Below are 12,404 nucleotides of genomic sequence, written 5' to 3' on the forward strand. Positions count from 1 at the left end.
GGTTGTTGAGATGCATTTGGATGGTTTCACAGAGGCGATATCTTTGCTAGGCTCTGAGCAGTGCAATGGCAGCTGAGGACCTCCCCCTCCATCCTCCAGCGGCACCCACAGCTTCTGGATTGTTGGGTCTACTGAGCTGGACCTCCCTGCGACTTGCTATCCGGGAGGGAGGTACAGGCCCCCGTCTCCCCTCACCCCTAGATGTCCCATCACTGATTGAGGCACGTCCACGACTTTGCAGTCCTTCACCTCCCCTGGATAAGCAGCTCCACACACCTGGGAGCCTTCTTGCACGTGAAGCAGGAGGAGATACTTAAAAGAGGAGGTATTTAAAAGATGTGTAGATGTGGCACTTCAGGACATGGATTAGGAGGCCTGGGGGTGTTGGGTTGGTCGTTGGACTTGATGATCCTAGAGGTCTTTTCCAACCTTAATAATTCTATGATTCAATGAAACCTGCGTTAAATGGCCACTGTGCTGCCATGTCCTACAATCAGGTAAGAAGCTGCTTGGCAAGAGTCTGCCTTTTCCCCCGATACATTACTGTGAGCGGGGAAGCCATGCTGCTCTGGCTTCCCGCACGGAGCAACCTTTGCTGAGAGGGGCTGCACGCAGTCTGTCCCGAGGGGTCGGTGCAGCTGGAGGAACTACCCTGCATTTGCTAGTGCTGCCGCCTGCCTTAGCAACGAAGCAACAACCACGTGGGTTTTGGCATGCGCCTACATACCAGTGTAGATCTCTGCAAGGCTTCCCAACCTTCAACCAGCAGAGAAAACCTTCCCGAATTCCCCACTGACCTGGTTTCCTATGGGAAGGGGAAATGGTTGCATGGAGGGTCAGTTCTGTGAACACGTCAAACCCTCACCGCAGCCAGAGGCAGTGAGAGGGTCTGGAACGGCGCAGAACGGTGTGTCTCTCGAGGGGGACACAGTATTTTGAGCGCAATCACAGTGCAATCTCAGCGCCATCCTCAGAGGCTCCAGCTGGCTCCAGCTGGCAGCGGGTCGGTGACAGGCTCCAGCCAGAGCTGAGTGCCAGCCTGCGCTCCGTGGGCATGGGGCTTGTGCAGAGAAGCGCTGCGCCCATCCCTCCTCCCACCTCCCACTTTCTTACCAGGCCGGGAAGAAGGAGCAGCCCCAGCAGGAACTGAATCCAGCCCTTTGCCTCCGTCAGTGTATTTCCAAATGATGAATTGGATGGCTCTGAGCCTTTTGGGGATGGAAGCTTAACAGAGCAATGCATTGGATCATCTCAGAAGGGCAGCACTGAGCTCAGCCCTTGTCACCAGTGGCCAGGAGAGCGCTCCACAGCGCTAGAAGAGTCCAAGCCTTGTTAACGGTGTCCTGCCTCGTGCCAGTGGGGTCACAAGCAACCCTGACAGCGCAATTGCTTCTTCCAGAGCATGTCACTTTGTCCTGGCCTTGAGCACTAATCGTTAATTGATGCAGGCGGAGGAGGAAGCTGAATGTAACTGTGCCTGAGGTGCCTGTGGTTTTGGCACAATCCTTGCAAGAGGCAGGCAAGAAGGGGAGAGGGCAGGGGCGGTCACTCCCCAGGTCCTTGGGGCAGTCACTCCCCAACAAGTCCTTGGTTTGCTTTCGCAAATTGGAGGCATGAGACCTTCACCAGCACAAGTCCCACAGGACCCTGAAGTGTACGGACATCAGGCAGCCTGGGAAGGTGCTGGGAGCCAGGGAGGTACCTCAGATACTTGATGGAGGCCAAAAACCACCGAAGGGGGGAATGACTGGGTGAAAACCCAGCAGTGGGGGCGAGCTCAGCTGCGTCGCTGCCTGCCAGGTGCACGGAGCAGCTTGTCCCCCCTCCCTGTGTCACCTCTTGTCACACCGGGGCGTGGGAGCCCCCGGGCTGGTGGCGGTCCTTACCCCCGTGCCCTGGGGCACTCAACCTTGAGCATCCACAGGGGGTTTGGGCAGCGGAGGCTGGGGGAAGCAGCGCTGCTGCTGCCCGCCGGCGCCCCACGAGTGCGTGTCACTAGTGGCGCGGAGCAGGGCTGGGAGGAGGTCTGAGCCCTGGGGTGCCCCCCCCCCCCCCCCCCAGCACAGGCAGCTGGGAGCGGGGTGGAGTGGCGGGGGGGCAACGAGGGGACAGCAGGCTCGGGGTGCCGGCAGGGAAGCCCCACGGGCGGGAGGTGCGTGGGGACGCCCCGCAGCGCCCGCCCCGCGCACCCGTCGGTGCGGTGCCCTCGGAGCCGGGAGCAGCCTTCACCGCGCCTGCGGAGCCGCGGGGACGCGGGAGGCGGCGGCGAGGAGGAGGAGGAGGAGGAGGCGGAGGAAGGCGCGCAGCAGCGAGCCACGCAGCTTTGACGTCGCCGGGCTGCGGCTCCCCGGCTCCGGCTGCCGGCACGTATAGCACAACGTGACGGCACACCGCCGCCCTCCACCCGCACTCGCACACGCAGCGCACACGCACCCACCGCACCGCACAGGGAAGCCCGCCGCCCCCCCACCCCGCCTCCCCCCACCCCAATTCCCGCCCACCCCCGCCATGGGCCCGGCGCGGTGAGGGGCCGCTCCGCGGGCGCGCAAGAGCAGGAGGCACCTCCGCGGCCCCGCATCCACCCCCGACGCCACCTCCGCGCCCCCCCCCAAACCCTTCCCGCCCCCCCACCCCCCCCCACCCCCCCACCCCCCCACGCACCATGCGGGGGTCGCGGAGCTGCGATGGCATCTGATGGCCGCGGGGCGCAGGCGGCTGCGGCGGCCCCGCGCGGTGCTCGGCGGCCCCGGGAGGCGGCGGCGGCGGCGGCCGGAGCCCTGAGGGGGTTGCGGTTCTGAGGGGGGGGGGGGGGCTCGCCCCGCACCGCTCCCCGCCACGCCGCTCCGCGCCGCCCGCTGCGCAGGAGGAGGAGGAGGAGGAGGAGGAGGCGGAGGAGGAGAAGGAGGAGGAGGAGGAGGGAGGACCGGAGCGGTGCCCGCCGCCTGCCCCCGCCGCCCTGCCTCCGCGGGCGTGCGCGGCTCGGCCGCAGCGGAGCGCGGGGCTCCGGCGGGCGCTGCGCTGCCTCCCCCCGCGGCGCCCCCCCCCCCGCCACCGCCGGGCTGGATATGTGGATGCTCACGTGAAGATGGATGTAGCGATCGGGTTGCTGGGCTTGCTGACGGTTCTGCTGGAGGGCAGCTCCGGGCAAGGGGTGTACGGTGAGTGCGGGGCGCGGCGTGACCTTGTCGCGACTGTCGCCGAGGCGGGAGGAGAGGCTGGGGGGGTGGGGGGCGGGTGTCCTCCTCCGCGGGAGCCGGCGGAGGCAGAGCGGAGGCAGCGCCGTTGCCATGAGACGCTGACATTGAACGGCGAAAACCCGGGGGGAGGCGGGGGGATTTCGAGGAGGGGGGCGCGGGGGTCTCCGGCCGCTCCCGGGTTTTTCCCGGGATGGGTTTTTCCGCGCCCGCGGAACGCCGCGCACTTGTTAGCAGTGATGCTACCGACCGCCCGCCCGCGGCCGCGGAGCGAAAGCGCGGGGGGGGGGGGGGGGAACGGCAAACTTCGCGGTGCTCCGCCGGGGGCGCGCAAATCCCCGCGGGCGCGAGGCGCGGACGGCTCCGCGGGTGGGCGCGCAGGGGAGCGCCCCGCGGCCCCGCTCCCACGGCCTCCCCCCCCCCCCCGGCAGTGACTTGCAAATCGTCGCCGCGGAGCGGGACCGGGGGGGCGGGGGGCTCCGCGGAGCGGGGCGGCCGGGGCCGAGCCGGCGGCATCCCCTGCCCCGCTTTCAGCAGCCGGGTCCTGGGCGGCTGCGTGGGGGGCTGGCGCCAGGGACGCGGGTCTTGTTGCTTCCTTCCCCTCCAACCCGCCCCCCCACCATCCACCCCCGCCCCAAATTGGCCCCGTTTCGGCGAAGCCCGGAGCTGAGCAGCGGGGAGAACCGGGCGCCCCACTGGATCGCGGAGCTGCGCGGCGTGGACCCGCCCGGTGCGCTGTACCCGGCCCCAGGGATGCCCCGGCCTCGGTCCCCGTGATGCCCCGACCCCGGCGATGCTCCAGCCCCGTCCCCGGTAGTGCTCCGGCCCCGGTGATGCTTCCGTCCCCGGTGATGCTCCAGCCCCGGCCCCGGTGGTGCTCTGGCGCCGGTGATGTTCCGGCCCCGATGATGCCCCGACCCCGGTGATGCCCCGGCCCCGACCCCGCTGATGCTCCAGCCCCGGCCCCGGTGGTGCTCCAGCCCCGGCCCCGGTGGAGCTCCATCCCCAGTCCCGGTGGTGCTCTGGCCCCGGTGATGCCCCGGCCCCGGTGATGCTCTGGTCCCGGTGATGTCCCAGCCCCGGCCCGGTGGCAACGTATGTAAGCAGCGCGGCGGGGCTCGGCGGCGGTGCGGTGCCGCTGGGAGTGTTGGCTCTGGTACTCGGTGTTGAGGGGAGTTCATGAATTTACCAGTAAATGCTTCATTTGACATCAGCTCCTTCGAGCCCCTGTGCCTGTTTCGGCACTAGAATATTTGCTTCCTACCAGCAAAGCAGCCCCAGCTAGACATGCATATCTCCCCCCGCCCTTCCCCTTTTTAATTTGCCAAATTTTGGTGTAATTGAAAATATCTGAGGGGTTCTGCTCGCAGCAGTTGGATCCCTAACGTGCAGATCTCGGCGCTGGCAGCACCGGCGCTCCCTGCTTTCCCCGACACACAGGCACATATTGTTGGATGCGCTGGAATAGCAACGGCTGTCGTGAATAGGAGAGGGCTTGTTCAGGCAGAACGTGTTTTGTGGGGGCCTACGGGAAAAGGAGCTCTTGCCCTAGACTGACCGCCGGCGCCGATGCACGGGCGATGTCACATGCGGATTTGTAGTAAGACTTTTGTTTGGCAATGATGTGTTTTCATCCTGTAAAATGTAACGCCTTATTTAGGGTAAGGACGATGGGTGAAGGGCTGGTGAGGGGCGGGGGGCAGTGCTCTGGAGTCAGTCATAGGTGGCTGTGCTATATTTGAAACCTCTTTCATGGGAATTTGTGTTTCTTCATTGAATCCCGAAGGTTGGTTTGAGAAAGTGGGCAGAGCACTGCTAAAAAAAAAAAAAAGCCAAGCCCAGGGTATGCTTCCCGGCAGCCCCGAGCGCCTTAAAGGTCCCGCCCGGTGCACCAGGGCCATCTTGAGAAGGGAGGTTTTGAAGGCAGTGCCCTGAGTTCCACTAGCAAAGGCAAGCCCTGGCTGGGGAGAGGGAGCCGGCTTAGTCCTTGTTGCTTTGGAAAAATAGGCTTGTGGGATATGAACAACTTTTTGGTCCCTTATTGACGATTTCAGTATCCTCACAGCTCTGCTTCCAAGAGCAGAGCCGTAAGGAAGATGTCTCGCTGGCTTAACCCACTTGTTCCCTGCTTTTGTGCCAATAATCTGAAATGTCTCTTCTGAGAGCGGGCAGAGCCCCCGCAGCTGCCTCTGTAAGGAAGGCTCGGGGTGTTGCTCCGCTCCACCAGGCGAAGGAGCGTGCTACCGCGTCTGGCCATCCTCCCTGCGCCCTGCCTCCCTCTCCAGTCCTGCACGGAGAACTTGCTGCTTTGCAGGTCACTCAGACCCATCATTCAGGTGCCGTCTGCCACACCGACTTCTCCCCAGTTCCTCCCATTAAGGCTGTGTCTCGTCGTCAGGAGGACCTGTGCTCCCGGGACAGGGTCTCACTCATGATGTGCACTGCCCGAGCTCCACCTGGCTGCTCTCCGGCGCTGCCTGCCCGCCGTGGGTGCTTGCTTCTGACACTGCAGCAGGTGTAGAGAGGGACCGCTCGGCTCTGCCCTGTGCCAGCACCGCGCCTGGCACGGCAGCGGGCATGCCTGCCCAGAGCAGCAGCACTCGAGAGCTGCCTCGGTGCCTTTAAATGCCAGATAAACGGTCCACATTTGCTTATTCCTAGTTCATACCAAAAAGCAAATTAACATCCCGTGATGTCTGGCTGCGCATCTCACTGTAAACTTTCCTCTGTTGCTTCTGAAGAGTAAAGCTGAGATTAAAAAGTCAGTTGCTCGTACAGCTGGACCTAAGGGGGAACCGAGACACTGACACCAGGAACGGTTTCCCAAGGTTGAAGAGCGGGTCAGCGTGGGTCTGCCCAGTGCCCCCCAGTGCCCCCAGTCCCCTCCTCTGTGCTGCACGATGCTCTCCAGGGGATGGGGGGAGAGCAGAGCTGCTGAAATCCCCAGCGAGACGTACAGCTCTGCTTTGCCCAGTTTCTTTCCTTGGAGAAATAATCTTTAGAAAAACTCGAGTGCTTTCCCTCTCCTTTAAATTATGCATGACTTGCATGGTTAATAAAGCAGAAAACGCAGGTATTCAGAATATGATGGTTATCCTTTCACCGAACTTAAAGTTGCAAGAGAAAAAATGGCTAAATGAGAAGGCCAACGTGGGCACGGTGTGTTTTTAAGCAGATATAAGCGGCGGCTCATCAAAACGTGGGAGTTTTGTGAGAGTAGAGAGCAGATTTCCCCATCCCTTTCCCTGGTGCCAGACTGCCCCAGCCAGGGGGGGCATGCTGGGGACCCGGGGTCCAGGCGCTGAGATGTGTGGTGTCCCCAGGGACCCGTCTTCTGCTCTGCGGAGTGAGGAGCAGCGTAGTGAATGCTTGGAAAGGAGCCCGAGCGCTGCCACCGCCGCCTGGGTGGGGGCCAGAGGGATGCCTGGGGAGCAGGAGGGACCCAGCGGTGGGAGGACCGTGGGGAGCGATCGCTCCGGTGTCAGCGCCGATGCTTTCTGACCCTGGGAAGCGGTTTCCAAAACATGCAAGTCACCAGAGTAACTGGGAGCAGCTGCGGTACCCGCTGGGCATGGTGTCGCTGCACCCGGGGGGGTGTCACACACAGAGGGGTTGCAGCCCCCCGGCACCTCGGGCAGCCCCCCCTGCGGCACGGTTTCCTCCTGGCCACTGGGGGATGTTTTACCCGCTCCTTGCAGAGCTTTTAGTTATTTTCCCATGACTTCAGGTGGAAACAAGGAGGGCAGCTACTGAGGATAAGTTTTTTTATGTATGTAAACGCCAGGTTTGTCATAGGGAAAAGTGTCTGTGTGCAATATTCATCCTTCTCTGCACCCCCACACTGTGTTTTATACCAACTCCTATAACAAAAAGTGCTGAACATCCCGCCTGCAGATGCAGATAACATTAGGATGGCTATAAATGCCTCCTGAAAGCAGGTGATCACAAACGTAATGAGCATCCACTGTGCTCAGACATGCCAGAGACTCCCTGAGGCTCTGCCCCTGAGTGTGCAAAGTGTTGGGAGCAGCAACCGTAGCTAAGGGGATGGCCGGGGTTTTGCTGCCGGTGCAAAGTAATGTGGAAGCAAAGGATTTTATCGTATAAAATGTCAGAGAGATTGTCCTTGCTCCTCGTGCCAAGCATAAAATGTTATCCGACGGACTTAGTTTTTGTTGCAGTTGTATGTTTTAGAAAGAAGTGGGTTTGGAAATGGGGAACCCGAAACCCAGAGCTGCACCTTCCCCCCCAGGATGGGAGCCTGACTGGAGTCTGATGATGCGCTTTGTATCCCTGGGGAGGTGGAGCAGGGTCACACGGCGTCTGGGAAGGTCTTCTGTCGTCTCTGGCTGCCTCTTTATAATGATGATTATTATTTTGTGGTACGCTCAGCTCCCTGGGGGGATTAATGACTGCTGGCTTCGGAGCTGGGAGTGTCTGCGTGCCGCCGCTGAGCTGGCCTTTCCCTAGCGCTCGCCCTGGCCGAACAAGTGGATTGGAAGGATGAAAGAAGGGAGGGAGGGAGAAAAAACCCACTCAGAGCAAGAGCAATTTCCCCATTAGCAAGGTCGCTTGCCCGTTTCTGCCGGCGAGGACAGCCTCTAGATCACCGGCCCCAGATGCCACCGCGGCGGCTCGGGGACGGAGGGTATTTCCGCGGCGCTGCTCGCCTCGGCCGGGTGTGAATGCGGGCGTTGTGTGGGCCGGTTTAACCCCGCACAATTCGGGTCATTGTGCGAGGGAAGCGCGGCAGCCCCCGGGAACAGGGGAGGAATTATGAGGTGCCGCAGGGGCCGGCGTTTCTGAGCAGCTGTGCGCTCCTCCGCCGCCCGCTCCAGGAGGTTTTGCAGGAGCCAACTGATCATTGAGAGCTTTAACTCTTAACTGAGCCCCGTAGAGGGATCTCCTCCTCCCTCTCACGCCGCAGATGTTTACACTGGGATTTCAGCAGTGGTCTGAGATGAACTTCAGCTTCAGCAGCTAAATCTGGGAGCGTGCAGAGGCGGGGAAGCAGCCGTCGTGCCTCTTACGGACAGCCAAGCGATGGGGATTGACTCTGCTCCCGCGGTTCTTAGTTGTGCCGTAGGTAAGGGGCCGTGCAGCACCCGGCATCGCGGGAGCGAGGGAGTCTGGTGTCCGGGAGTGATGATCTCTGTGTTCGGGGGGCTGGTTTTGCCCTGGGGTGCAACAGTTTCGGGTCGAGGGATGCAAATGGATAGAGTCAAATTGTAAAAATGCTCAGCAGTAAATGTGCTGGGAAGAAAACCCGCAACAGAGATTTAACCTGGCGCCGGGTCTGCTGAAGCGATGCAGAAACTTCCGTCGGGTTTTGCGCGTCCCGGGACGCGTGCGGCAGCGCCAGGCAACCTCCTGGCGTGCAGCGAGTGGCCTCTGTGCCGTGCTGGATGGCGTCGCAGCACATCTCATCCTCCCAGGGGCAGCTGATGCGCTTTGCGTCTCCGGTCAAACTGTTGCCTTTGACTCTGTGTGAGGGAGATTTGGAGGAAATCTAGTGGCAAGGAAACAGTCTTTAAACAAATAAAATAAAAGCTCTCCTTGCTCAGAAGAGCAAAATCCAGTTTAATTAGAGTCAGGCAGATGAAGTGCTGGGGAGGAAGGAAACAGATGAATGATTACAGCTCAGTTCTGTTTCCTACTCTCCTCAAATATTTTCTGGGACCTCCTTCGGTGAAGGGATGATCTGCATCCTGCACGCATTGCCTATATATGCATGTGTATATATATATATACGTATACTTTTGTAGGGCACTGGGTCTTCTGCAGTATATCCCCTTCCTCCAGTGGAAAAAACCCTTTTGGATGGGAGGCCCCCAGCCACAGGTCATGCAGGGAGCGAATGCAAGGGGGGAGGTGTTCCCTGCCTCCCCCTGCCAGTGCCAGGACTCTCCCTGGCTCGGACGGGCTCAGGGCCATGAGTTGTTTCTTAAACCATATTTCTTAAGCCTGGAAAGGACTTTTTTTTTTTTTTTGAGAAAGGATTTTTTGAGAGCGGCTGTCTGAGGGAAGGCAGCTCCCCTGGTCCCCACGGCCTGGGTCTGGCCCAGTGCATGCGTTCGGTGTTTGCAGTGTTGGCGTGCCGTCACCACTGAAAGAGCCCTCCCTCGTAGCCATGTCGAGCCCCCACGACTGGCTCCCCGTTAGGTCCTTTGGTTTATCTTTTTATAGACCCTCTTTCCAATTTTGAGTTATGTCTGGATCCGGCTGACTTATTTCCTGCCATCTCCGTAAATAATGGCCATGCTAAATATAGCCGAAAATGGAGGGAAGTCAGTTTGCTATTCTCAGCTTTTGAAGCCTGGCTCTTCTGGAAGGAGGACTTTCGTTCAGGACACGGTGGCTGCCCGGGAGCAGATGATACCTGCTTCAATAAGTGCTTCTTGCATCCATGAAAGGTTGAAGGACCGAGCAGCTGCCTTCCAGACCCACATTGCCCTTGGCAGCATTTAGCTTGATTTTGATGTCTCTTTGCCCTGATTGCTTGTTGCCAGCGTATTTGGGTACCAGGGAGGTTTGTGATCTGGAAAACAGGTCTGTGAGGAGGGACTAGAGGAGCTCCATGCGTGGAGGTGGATAAGACTGACTGAGGTATTTAAAAAGGGAGATAAATGTATGTTATCATTATCTCAGGAAGGAAGAGGCAGGCAGTGGTGCAGAGCTAGCTCCAAGCAGCCACCTAAGCTGTTAGAAGAGCCAACAGCAATCATTTGAAGTTACCGAAGACCACAGTGGGGATAAGGATGACTTTTTTTAACATCTGGGGTAATTAAATGTTGGAGCATCTCACTGAGAGATGTGCTGGACACCCTGATGTCAAACGTCTTTGGTATGCAATCAAATGTTGCTTCTTAAATTGGCGAGCTCAGTATGGGTAGGAATCGCTGAGGGAAATCTCTGGTTTGTGGGTCAGCCCAGATGAGACCCACCGCCTCTCCTGGCCTCAAACTCTAGGAAACAGTTAATCTACTTGTAATATAGCAAAGCAGCGATAGGAGTAATATATGTTACTTAGCAAATGGTCTGGACTTGAATTATGTTGTTGTTATTACGTTACATGATTAAAACGCTGTGTATGAAATACGCCGGTAGGTAACTCTCAGTGGGGGAGGAGATGGGATCAAAGGTCCCCTCCCCTCTGTGTGCATTGGGGTGTGTGGAACACCTGCGGTACCGCTTTCCGTGGGCTTCCTGGCGTGCATCGCGCACGCCTTGTCCCAGCTGGGGGAGGCACTGCTCGGGAGTTCACAGCCAGGTTTTTGGCAGGCAGCCTCTGAGTGCCAGCGTGCCCAAGTCCCATTGGCTTCAGAGTGAGAGTGGTGCTCAGGTACCCCTGGGCCTGGGGCTCCGGGGGGGCTCTGGGGGCACTGGGGCCAAGGGCTGCCGTGCTCCGAAGCACAGTGGCTGGGCAGAGTCTCGCCAAGTGCTGGCTGCTCTGCCAGAGCCACGTCGTCGGGCTTCATGGCATCAGCACATGGAGAAATCCCACTGCCCGAGCAGTTGTTTTGTAACTTGGAAATGTGGTTTTGTGACTAGGTGAGATAGTGGGTTGTCCCTCACATGCTGTAAGACTGCCCTGGAAGATGCTGTCTCTGCAGAGCAGAGGAGCTGGGGAGCTGAGGGACCGCTGGGGCCAGGGCTGGTGCAACATGGGCTTAGAGCATGAAGAGGTGGGTGGAGGAGGGTGCCAGGCACAGGACACCCCATGCCGGGAGCGTACAAGGAGCAGAAGGTGATGCAGCCCTCTGTGAGCGGGGACCTCCACACCTTGCGGCAAAACACTTGCTCCGACCCTCACCATCACCAGCCTGATTTTTACGGAAGCCATGGGAGCAGTGCTGGATGAAAGCCTCCTGGAAGGTGGGGTGGAAGAGAAAGATCAACCCTGGAGCAAGCCTGAGGCCATGCTGGGGGCTGTGCACGGCTGGACTGGGGGGAAGGAGGCACTGGGGACCGGGGAGGCGATGTCTCCTCTTAATGGCATTGCAGTGGGGGCTGCAGAAGGGTGGGAGAACCTTCCTCTGGTGCCAGTAAAGTTCTTCAGAGGTATGACACATCTCTTGGCCATGACTTTGGCTTAAGGAAGAGCCACATCCTTTCCTTGACCCCTTTTCTTCTCTGGACCCTTTCACATTTCATCCAAGGTGGATTTAAAATATGAAAAAATAATTATTTAAAAACAAAACAACAAACCAGAGCTGGAATTGCTAGGCAAGCAAGTGCGAGCTGTGTTGCAGCATGCACTTCTCCCTTTAGCCTGTTAGCAGTACACCTCCACGCTAGCAGTAATATTTTCTTTCGTCTAACAGAAGCTGTAAATGCCAGCGGAGGAGTGAAGGGAAACGGGGTTGGGAATAGTGGAGTGGGGATGGCAACGCGATACCCAGCTGGGGTGCGAAGGATGCGATGTGGCGTGATCCCCCGGACGCCACGCTGCTCCCCTGGTTTTCACTGGACTGCTGGGTGGCACCCGGCAATTTTTCATGAAAGAGTAATTTAAGAAGATAGCTGTAATTTTGGGGTGAAGAAAATACCCTACTTCTGCCTTTAGTGTGTTTCTTAGCTGTCCTCGAGTCCTTGCAGTGCTCTTCAAAGAGCCTGTGATGAAAAGCCTCCTTCCCACCCCATGGGAGGCCTCCCTGAAGGTCTCCCCGGTCTGCCTGGCACCTAGCACTGGTACTCTGGGGGATATCTGGGCTGGGAACACCGCCAGCTGCAGGCTCATAAAAAAGCCAGTATTTTGGGATGAAACACCCATCAGATAAAAGTATGAGCCTCCTCAACCCCTGCCGATGCCTTTGCTGTGCCCGGCTTCCCATGGGAAGGCACTGGAGCTGGGACATCCCAGACTGGGTGGTCACAGGCGCCCCAAACATCCAATGTCAGGACACGGTAATGGGCTCCTGGGGGCTGTTTGCACGACAAGGGAGACCTTGGTGCCCATGGGTTCACTGATTTAGTTTTGGATTTAATCTCTGGGTGCTTTTGGGCTGGTACTTGTTTGCAGAACTGTGCGACACCTGTAATGATTTCCAGGCTGGAACATAATTCTTTATTAATAAATGGGTGTGACTGCACAGTACTTCAGCCTTTGAACCTTGGGGGAAGAATCATTAAATGGTGTTGAGATGCTGCTGTCAAACACCTTGCTGTTCTCTCATAGCCTGTACCTGAGGTGTACCCCAACACGGTACA

At 58.9% G+C, this 12,404-nt stretch overlaps 1 protein-coding gene across 1 annotated transcript in view; it reads left to right on the forward strand.

Moving 5' to 3' along the window:
• Positions 1-2,915: 2,915 nt before the first annotated feature.
• The window catches only part of MDGA2 (MAM domain containing glycosylphosphatidylinositol anchor 2), a 398,250-nt gene continuing 388,761 nt past the window's right edge, over positions 2,916-12,404 (forward strand). The window contains exon 1 of the mRNA XM_075104400.1: positions 2,916-3,158. Coding sequence (XP_074960501.1) covers positions 3,086-3,158 — 73 coding nt within the window. The 5' untranslated portion in view covers positions 2,916-3,085. The remainder of the gene's footprint in view (positions 3,159-12,404) is intronic.

This window comes from Phalacrocorax aristotelis, chromosome 9 (genome assembly GCF_949628215.1).
Source record: "Phalacrocorax aristotelis chromosome 9, bGulAri2.1, whole genome shotgun sequence".
Classification (NCBI taxonomy): Eukaryota; Metazoa; Chordata; class Aves; order Suliformes; family Phalacrocoracidae; genus Phalacrocorax; species Phalacrocorax aristotelis.